Source organism: Orbicella franksi, chromosome 5, assembly GCF_964199315.1.
Source record: "Orbicella franksi chromosome 5, jaOrbFran1.1, whole genome shotgun sequence".
Lineage (NCBI taxonomy): Eukaryota > Metazoa > Cnidaria > Anthozoa > Scleractinia > Merulinidae > Orbicella > Orbicella franksi.
In genome coordinates, this window is record NC_138149.1 from 30,655,689 (window position 1) to 30,665,856 (window position 10,168).

At 39.9% G+C, this 10,168-nt stretch overlaps 1 protein-coding gene across 1 annotated transcript; it reads left to right on the top strand.

Annotated features, from left to right (window-relative positions):
* The first annotated feature begins 1,009 nt into the window (after positions 1-1,009).
* Positions 1,010-9,558, top strand: LOC145488120 (histone acetyltransferase KAT2B-like). Its single transcript, XM_081466912.1, has 11 exons — positions 1,010-1,360; positions 1,876-2,087; positions 3,140-3,266; positions 3,360-3,470; positions 3,675-3,755; positions 4,238-4,300; positions 5,222-5,336; positions 5,676-5,709; positions 6,477-6,543; positions 6,844-6,928; positions 9,088-9,558. Exons 1-11 carry the CDS (start codon positions 1,346-1,348, stop codon positions 9,273-9,275), a joined length of 1,098 nt encoding a protein of 365 aa, XP_081323038.1. The 5' UTR covers positions 1,010-1,345; the 3' UTR covers positions 9,276-9,558.
* The last annotated feature ends 610 nt before the right edge of the window (positions 9,559-10,168 follow it).

Sequence of the window (10,168 nt, forward strand, 5' to 3'; positions counted from 1 at the left end):
AAAATATTTATCGAAACATTCTTGCTAGGATGTGCGATGAGTGTTGTGCCACCTAGCTTTCACGATGCCATGATATTATTACGGTGCGATTAGCTGGCTGGAAACTTTACACTGTTCTGTTATGATGTGCGCAGCTTGCAATAAGAAATTCTCGTTGATCTAAAAACTTGCGGCTTTAGACTCAGAATGAAAACATATTATGGAATTTCTACTTCCTTCATTGGACGGATTTGTATCTCCAAATAATATTGGGCAATTTGTCTAGTTAGCGGTGTGTTTGCAGTTTTTTACCGATCAGTGCTCGAGCATAATTTCGCACATTCCCGCTCCGATCGAAGGCGATGTTCTTGCTTCATTAATTGAGAAAAGCGCGAATATAATTTCTAACTAATTTTAAAAACCGAAAAACTGCTCTTTTGGAGTAAAGGTTGGGAACTACGTTTTCGCATCTAACAGAAAGGGATTTCGTTTACACGGTTGAATGAAATTTAACTTACGTAAGCTTAAAAGTGAAAAAATCTCTCCATTCACTGCTATGCAAAGACTTTGCACGTAGGCTTTAGCTAAGCTTGAGCTTATTTTCAGCGCTAGATTTCATATACGTCTCGACTTGTTTCTTTGAAAAATGAGTGTTGCTTTCCTTAGGAATGTCGGGATTTTTTCTCCCGAACTGATAAATCATATAGAAAGCTTAGTTACAAGCGATCGATATGTTGGGCTCCAATAATTGCTCTTGTAAACTGCATTTAAGCGGTCTTTATTATGAAGCGCAAGCTGTCATTGAAAATTCTCAAAATTTATGTCGGCATGTCTTGACTTCTGCGAGAAAAATAACCTATTAACATGTCGAATTTTATTTCAATTCCAGCTTTATAATTTTAACACCAATGAGGATCAAGCGTTAATAAACAAGAAACTTCCTAAGGAACTTATTTTAAGGTAAGTTGACTTTGTTGTTTTTTGCTCTGGCATATGCAAACATTATGCATACTCAGCTGGGAGACAGATGCTCATATAAAATACACACAAGGACTTTGAAGGGTTTCTGACGCTTTTATTCAGTCAAAAAGTAGAGTGGGCTAACTAGCCTTCCAGTACACCCGCCCATCATGGTTCCTGGGCAGTTGCACATTTTGACGCACAATGGGAGGTGACCATGCTCCCAAGCTAAGCGAGCACAGGCTAGCAAAAAAATGTCATACTAACATGACAATGGAAACTAGTTTAGAGTTGTAAGCTACCAGTCTTTGATGCCTTCACAACATTGTTTTCTCCCTTTTTTGTAGGAGATGTACCTCTTGAAGTTTTGAATCAGATAGTGGCAACAATATCAGACCCTTCTGCCATGTTAGGTCCAGAGGTAAAGATCCAGATCTTGTTTTCATTTTTTGACAAAAAAACGGCCTACAAGTTTTGGCTAGTGATTGAAATTAATATCCTTGACCCCTTTGAAAGGAATATTTCATACGACGCGATTTTTAATGACTTTATTAATATATTTTCCCTCTTTTATTTTCGTTCCGAACGATCTCTTCGCAGCCTTCTGATCAACTGAAATTATATCGTTGTCAAAGGAGTTCAGTCATGGCATTTTGAGTTATTTTTGCCACATGCAAAATTACCTTTACATCGAAGGAAACCTGAAAATAGTAGTTTACTAAGACAGAGAAACACCAAAAAGATAGTAATAAAACATAAAGGAACAAGGATGGCTAAGGATGGAGAAGATTAACACGGATTACAAACGACGAACTTGAAAAATTCAGGCTAAACTTTTCAAGATGAGCTCCTTCAGGATGTGCACGTCCTCACCCATATCCCCAACTCATTATTCTACAAATCTGCTAGCTCTAGTTAAAGTTTTTCTACTCTTAGGGAGGCCTGTACCCTGGAACCCACAGCGCTAGAGACGAGGCAGCACGGTGCGAGGAAAGAAGAGGTGTCATTGAATTTCACGTTGTTGGAAACTCATTCAATAGACAGCCTTCACGGCAGACACTTCTTTGGCTTGTTGGATTGCAGAACGTGTTCTCATACCAACTGCCAAGAATGCCGAAAGAGTACATCGCAAGACTGGTATTTGATCCGTAAGTATCATTGTAAAGTTTACATACTGTTCTGAATCTTCAACGCCAAGGGGTCAACCATTTTCATGTACAGATCTCGCTAGACGAGTCGCGTTATCATAAGTCATGTCGTGATACTCATGGAGCTATCCTTACCGGAAGTTGACATACCCTACAGGAAGTCTGATTTCAATCACCGGAAGTCAAATCGTGAATGTCGAGTCATCAGGTCGAATCATAACGACTCGACTATACTAGCCTCCTACGTAGACGCTCTTTGGAGAAGGAAGATTGCGTGACGAGCCCAAAGAGCGTCTTAGTAGGAAGCTACAACTTGACACGTGTGGACAAAACTCGTTCCTTTAAGAAGTCGACTCGACACGCGTGGACAAAACTCGTTCTACTAATGACACCGCGTGAAAGAATGAGGGGGAAGGGTGGAAAATCTCGTCGAGGCGCACCAACTCGTCACAACTCGTTCCTTCAAACGTTGACTCCACCTATGATGCGTTTTAAGCCAAACGCGCATGCAGGCTACGTATGAAACGACGTCTGAAACGCTCGTGGTGCGTTAGACAATGCTCCAAGAGGTCAGCGCTTACAAAAGGGTTTCCATTTTGCTTGACGTGAAGCTACTCATCCTGGACAAGACGTACATTTAAGCCTATAACAGTTCCCCCCCGCTCCTTCCCTTCTCTTAAGATTTCAATTTGTCTATGCTCATTCATACCTCTGAATGGAGAGAAGTACTGTCAGAATGTGTAGAGTCTTACATGGACCTAAGTATATAAAACAAGGACTGGACCCTAGCAATGCTTAAACCCAGAACTGTAATTCTAGAGTCCAGTGCGCTACTCAAACTACAGGTTCGATCACATTAATCAGTGCATGCGATTTGAGGATGAGGAGAGATTGGACACCACTAATGGGAAGCTTTCAAGTTAAGAAGGGAAGAGGGAAACCGTATTACTGGCTTCCAGTCTTTTCTCTATCTTATACCAAGTTGATAACAGGTGACTTCGTACATTGGTGAATTTCTTATGTCGATTTTTTTTTGGCGATAATATTTTCAGGAAGCACAAGACTCTAGCTCTAGTCAAGGACAATAAACCGATTGGTGGAATTTGTTTCCGAATGTTTCCCACCCAGAATTTCACAGAAATCGTCTTCTGTGCAGTGACCTCCAATGAACAAGTCAAGGTATTTGCATGAATGTTTCTCCTAGCAAAATCTTGTTAGATCCATTCAAATGACGACCTTTAGCGTAATTTTTGATTGGTTTTTCATTTGCAGGGTTATGGTACACATCTAATGAACCATCTCAAGGACTACCATGTTAAACATGCTGTGCTGAATTTTCTTACTTACGCCGACGAGTACGCTATTGGATACTTCAAAAAACAGGTAATTTGAAGTACAAATGTTGTTGCTTTTAAACTCGTTGATAAATGCGAAAGTTAAAGCAGTAAAACTGATGTGTGGGTAGTAGGTAGGTTAACTCTTTTGCGGGCCAAGTGGCCCATTAGGGCGGAGCTTATCCCGGTTTTGGTAGCATGAAGTGACTAGCGAGAGAGATTTATTTCTTGAACTGGTTTTAAATGCTTGCAGGGATTCAGTAAGGACATCAGAATGCAAAAATCGTCCTACATTGGATACATCAAAGATTACGAGGGCGCCACATTGATGCATGTAAGTATTTCTCATTACATTATTTGGTTAGAAAGTGAAGTCCATTTTTGGAAGCTTTTATTTGTTGTTCATCGTTCTCTTTTCTTTTCTCCTCTATGTAAGTGGCATGTTTCACTTAAGTGACGAAAGTAGCGAGAAAATTACTTGATTTTATCAGAAATATATGCCCTCGGGTGCTGAATTTCAAATTTTGCTCTTCTTTCCTCAATATCAACGTTTCTCGCTCACTTAATCACCTTCTTTTCTTCCTTCAGTTTCTTTTGCTGTCGTTTTCTACCTCACGTATAGTGTTGGTAAATTATTTCAGAGTACATTTTCAATTCGTTACCACTGTCCTGCTCCCAGTGTCCTTTGCACGGATCAATGTTTCTTTCTTTTTGCTACTTTTGACACTGAAGTTTAAAACCTTACTGCTATGTCCAAATATAAAAGGTATTACAGGGCAATGTCAATTCCATACTTTGCTGTCTCTCGTTTTTCAGTGCGCGATCAATTCGAGGATTCAATACACGGAATTTTCAACCATTATCAGAAAGCAGAAAGAGGTGGGTGGCTTTGTAGCAGTGACCAGAAACAGTAAGGAGTTTAGGGAGCTTTAGCAATGACGATGGCGGCGCTGAGGACGACGCCCAGTAAAAAATGGATTTACATTTTACCTTCGAATGTCGCAGCTGTGTAGATCTGTTCAGTGCGCCCATCGGTCTAAAAACATGTTCAGTCTAAATATGCAGTGACGGCGTTCAATTCCAAAGGAAGAGATCAAAATTTAGCCATTGCGGTTCACGTTCTCCAAAATACGAACTTGGTCATTTCACGTTGTTGTTTTGCAGTTGAGGGGTAAGAAATGTACGAAAATTCAAAACGCACTTGCAGAACCATTGTTTTGCTCATTAAACCTTTTATTTGGTGACGGTCTCGTTGGCGTCGCCGGCGACGCCGGGGACAACGTCGTTTAAAAAATGATTTCATATTTTACCTACGAATCTCGTTGTCCTCTAAAGACATTTATTGTTTTTATCACTGTCACAGCTATCCCGAAACTGAATCTGGGACAGTGCGATAAATTTGAAATAAAAATTTAAAAAATTAGCCTTCGTGGTTCATGTTCTCCAGACAACGCAGAATTTGGTCATTTCACGTTGTTGTTTTGCAGAGGACGGTCAAGAAATGTACCAAGGATTGTAACGCTCGTGCACAGCCAAAAGAGCCATTGCTCTGCTCATTAAACCTTTTGTTTGGTGACGTTCTCGTTGCCGTTGCCATCGAGGTTTGCTTAGGCCAAGTTCAGACGCCGTACTTCTCATGAGCCGAATCGAATGCAAATGAGAAAAATCCTTTGTCCTCGCATTAACATTCGATTCGGGTTATGTGAAGTACGGCGTCTGAACTTGGCCTTAAGCTCTCTATTATCGATTGTACTACAATTTAGTTTACTAAAAAGACGCTTCTTTGCCTCTTTCTTATAGATCGTGAAGAAACTAATGGAGAGGAGGCAGGTGGAAATTCGTAAAGTTTATCCAGGGTTGAAGTGTTTCCAGGAGGGAGTGAGGCAGATCCCTGTAGAGAGTATTCCAGGAATCCGTGAGTATAATACAACCTTGCTATAACTAATATCCAAAGCTAAGATCCAACGACATCTCTGGCGACTGATCTAATCTCAACTGTGTCACGGTTCTCTTACATCAGGAATTCCTGTGTGACATACCCCAATGGAGCGGACTACCCAATGTAACGCAATCCTATTCACCTGTAACGCCCGTCCATCTAATGTTTCGTTATGTATAGTGATCTGCAGTAATTAAGGAATGTTTTGGACCACTCTTCAGCTGTCAAAATAAGTCAGTCTTTGATGTTAAATCCTTCTGGATTAATTTAGTTTGGTTCAGTCAACTAACATTATGTTTATTTAAACCCATACAGGTGAAACGGGGTGGAAACCCTCGCTGACCAAAAGGTGGGAAAAGTTCCCTTAATTAGAGTACCACATTACCCAGGGAGAATTTTCGCTATTATTTTTCATGTATCAGTACATTGTCAATGAGTCAGTGGAGAGAATAAATAAAATCTTCAGCTCGGGGTATCATTGTTGACTGCTTTAAAAATGTATTTGCGCTACGCTTTTAACGAAGACTTGGAAGCCACTACTTTGCCATGCCTGAAAAGTTGAAATGTTTCCAAATTGTCAGAATTAACACTTTTTAATATTATTTGCCGTGGAGTGCTCTGTGCGGATGATCCGAAAGGTCTTAGAATTTGCTGTGTTCTCAAGTGAATATACTTGAAATTGCATTTATCTTTGTAGGGAAGTTGAACTTTTTTTGAGTACTTGAATTTTAACTGTATTTCATTTTAATCGTTTTAATTCGGAAATAAAATGTAAAGGAGCTCAATTTCTTACCCTAAGGCTGTTGTTTAAGCGATTTCGTGATGAAGTTGTTAATCGAAAAATGCCGTGATAATTTTATAAAGTAATAGCTTAGGGCTTGTATATTTAGCGGGTGCTTGAATTGGCAATTTTATTTAAGAAAGCGAAACGCTCTTGGCAAAGGTTTTCATTAACTTTTAACATCCTGTTGACGCCATTATGTTAGCTTTCTTGTTGCTTTGCCAAATTCAAAACCCAATTTGTCTGCTGGGCGGGAAATTCAATGCCGCCACATGTCGAAGGTTTATACTGCACTGCTCAATAATTCAACGAAATGTCTTGACTGTTTGTTTCAGTGAGGATGCCGCGACCGACGCGGACCAGTTGCAGACTCAGTTGAAAAACATCTTGACGCAAGTCAAGGTTGGTGAAGTCTCATGCTTGCAGATATAAGTTTTCAAATTTGCGTTTTATTTATCCTTCCCAATCTTCGCCATCCTTCACCATCTTTGCTTCCATTTGGCTTGCTTTAGTATTTTCTTACCTCAGGGAACTATTTTTTTGGAGGTGCTAATCATTCTTAACGTAATTTTATGAATACTTACGACCACAGTGAAGCTCTCTGAGAAAACTCCGTTGCCATATTTTTCTCCAGTCACTTATGACCAAGGCTGGTCTTTTCTGATAAATCAGCATACTAAACTGGACTAAATTTTTTTCTAGAATCATGCTAGTTCTTGGCCTTTCCAAAGACCCGTGGAAATCTCTGAGGCACCAGATTACTACGATCACATCAAGTACCCAATGGGTAAGTTTAAAAGACAACATTAAAATCCGTTTCTTAGTCGCCGTCTACACTTCTTCTTCTTTAAGCCATAAACCCCTGGAGGTATTGGCCCGCACCCGTCCAAACTACGCAGGAGGAATTTGAAAACGGAGGACTCACTCTGCAAACGCATCAAATGTTTTCCGTCTACACTACGCCGTAGGAATTTGAAAGCGGAGGACTCACGCTGAAAACGCATCAAATGTTTTCCGTCCACACTACGCCGGAAGAATTTAAAAACGGAGGTTTCATTCTGAAAACGCATCAAATGTTTTCCGTCCACACTACGCCGGAGGAATTTGAAAACGGTTATCAGTTTTGGATTTGTGTTTGAAGAAACCTCGGTTCACGGAAATCACATGATTATCGAGATGCCATCGTTTTCGAAAAGCTCCGTTTTCAAAATGTTTTCCGTCCACACGAAAACGAAAACCCGGATTTTCTGATGCCTCCGCTTTGAAGAGCGTTTTCGAAAAGCTTTGTTTTCATGACGGATTAGTGTGGACGGTAGGCCTAACCGTAGAAATAAACCTCCGTTTTCAAATTTCTCGGGCGTAGTGTGATCGACGGCGCCTTAGATTTTGTCTTCGCAGTAATTTTTAAAACCGCGTGGTTTCCAATAAATTTACGTAGCCTATCAGCTGAGGAGACGTTTTGCAGTTGACCAATCTCCAGTAAATTAACATCAGAATTATTCAGATGCATGAAGCATCATTTGCAATCATTTGGATTTAACAATACTTCCTTGCTGAACTTTAATCAATTTATTCAACATTTTGAAAGATGTTAATATTGTAAGTACTCAGTTCCATCGTGTGCACTGTTCGTAAATCCTTTTTCCCGAGACTCATTGCAAAATTTATTTATTTGTTTTAATATGCGTCTGAATCAGAATAGGAACGCTCTCTATATAAGTAATTTTTAGTGAAGTGCCATCGGCTAGTTAACGCATTTGGGCTTTTCGAATATCTTGGCTTTTTGTTATGTAGATCGTGCTATTTTCGCGTTCGCTCTACGCGGATGTTAAAGAGAACTAACGAGTTAAAATTCAGAGCAATTTATGTGTCGTCAGTTAAACATTTTACGAGATGAGTGTCTTCATACGATACGGCAATTTGTCAATCAGATTTAAGGCGAACAAGGGGAAAGAGATTTAATGGCTGTTCTATAACACTATGTTTTACCGTCTTTTACCAGATGACGATTTCACTTAAATGTCAGCTCTTTACTATATTACTTACTAAGAGTTTTCATGACCCAAAATGTACTTAATGATATTAAATATTCATGAGAAAGGCTTCTTCCCTTTCAGTTTTTCTTCAACATCTGTCAGTCAAGCTTAATCTATCAGTCGAGTGCATTAGCACAATATATTTTGGCGGCTCTTATAACGGCTTTTATTAGATTTAATCACACTGTGCTTTAAATCCTTGTATGTCTGGGAGAGTGATCAAGATTTAATTTCTCTCTCCGGCATCAATACATTGTCAAGTATACAGTAAGGGAGAATTAAGAAAATAAGAATGCGAGTGAATAAGAATGCGAGTTTGTTGGGCGAACTAGGGTGTGTCAAAAAGCGCTCTGGAACAAGAGTAACTTTCCTAGTGGGTTATTTGTCGAGGTAAAATTGAAATCCAAACGGGAACGAGAGTTTCACTTTCAAGAGTTTAAACTCTCGCTATTTTTTGCCGTAAGACTTATTGATGACTGCCGTGTTTTGAATCTGCTCATATCATCCGTATTCACCTCTTACTAACTGGCTTCGAGGTCTGCACTTTAAGTTACGGAGCGAGTTTTGTCCCTATCGATTTATGGCGCAAGCGCGGAGCTCTCGCGCCATAAATCTAAAGGGAAGAAACCAGGATCTGTAAATTACAGTGCGGAACGGGTAGACGAGGTACGTAAGTCATTTATTATATCTCTCCGTGTACATGACGGGAACAGTTTCAAATTTTAACGGGCCGTGCAATTGAATACGCCGCGCTAAATTGGCCAATCACAGCGCGCGTTGTAATTAAAAGGTGACCAAACCTTGGAATCGAGGAAGGGCTGAATTGAGCGCGGAAACTTAGGGAGACTTCTGTTTGCTGGTTCTATAACTCTACTTATTCAGGGGACTTTGTATTTTTCTTATTTCTCAGATCTCCGCACAATGACGGAGAGGCTAAAAAGCGGGTATTTCAGTTCCAAGAAGTTGTTTATCGCCGATATGATGAGAATTTTTACAAACTGCCGAACATACAACGCTCCAGAGACTGAGTACTACAAGTGCGCTAACACGGTGGAAAGGTTTTTCCTAAGCAAAGTCAAAGAACTCAGAAAGACGTGAGTTCCTTTGTGGTTGTACAGGAAACACCAGACGAGAAAAACATTTCTTCTCCGGGACCACAGCGTTATTTAAAACGACCATGGCTCTAAAAAGTAAAGTGGAAAGAGATTAAATAGATTTCTCCTCCGAAAATATTTATTGAACAGAAAATACCCCGTTAAAAATAATATCTATATATTGTCACAAAAGAAATTGACCAAAAGATTGCCAGTTGTGATGGAAAGCCTTCAAGCAAAAGATCGTCCTTTTCCATCCAACCGAACTCCCTCCCCCACCCCCCCCCCCGCCCCGCCCAAAAAAAAGGTCAAATCAAGCTACCTCGTATAACATTATTGTATTCCGTACTATGGAACTCCGTCTACAGAACAATTTGTACATATACCTGAAAAGGGTATCTATGCGGGAAAAATAAAGAACGTAATTTTGATTTGTTGTTGTTGTTGTTGTTGTTGTTGCTGTGTTGGAGTGTACTGGCTATCCCCTATCCGTCTGTGTGGTCATAGGCTTCTTAAATTTCAACATTTCTTAGTGAAAATAAGGTTCCTTTTTCTTGGTGCCTGATACTGTGTATTTCTTTGAAAAAATGAGAAAGCTAACTTGCCCGTAATCTAAGTCTCCATTCTTCATGTTCTTAGGTGTCTTCCAGCGATAATTAAAATTTTGAATAGTAGGAGATCAATTTTTTTCTTTTTTTGCTAGTAAAACTCCTGACCACACGAAAGACAGTTAAGCCGTTATCTACCTAACAGGCGCGCGCACAGCCCATGCTAACAAAACATTTTCCTCTTTGTTAGCATGGCATAATGGTCCTTGCGGAACCGGAAGATCTAACCCTACGCAAGACCAAACTGCTTTCTGATACCAAAAACATGCGCTAGATTCACTTGCGTTAA

Coding starts and splice junctions, on each gene's coding strand:
- LOC145488120 (XM_081466912.1), top strand. Junction 2,088..3,139: donor GCAAGACTGGTATTTGATCC/GTAAGTATCATT, acceptor TAATATTTTCAG/GAAGCACAAGACTCTAGCTC. Junction 5,337..5,675: donor AGAGAGTATTCCAGGAATCC/GTGAGTATAATA, acceptor AAACCCATACAG/GTGAAACGGGGTGGAAACCC.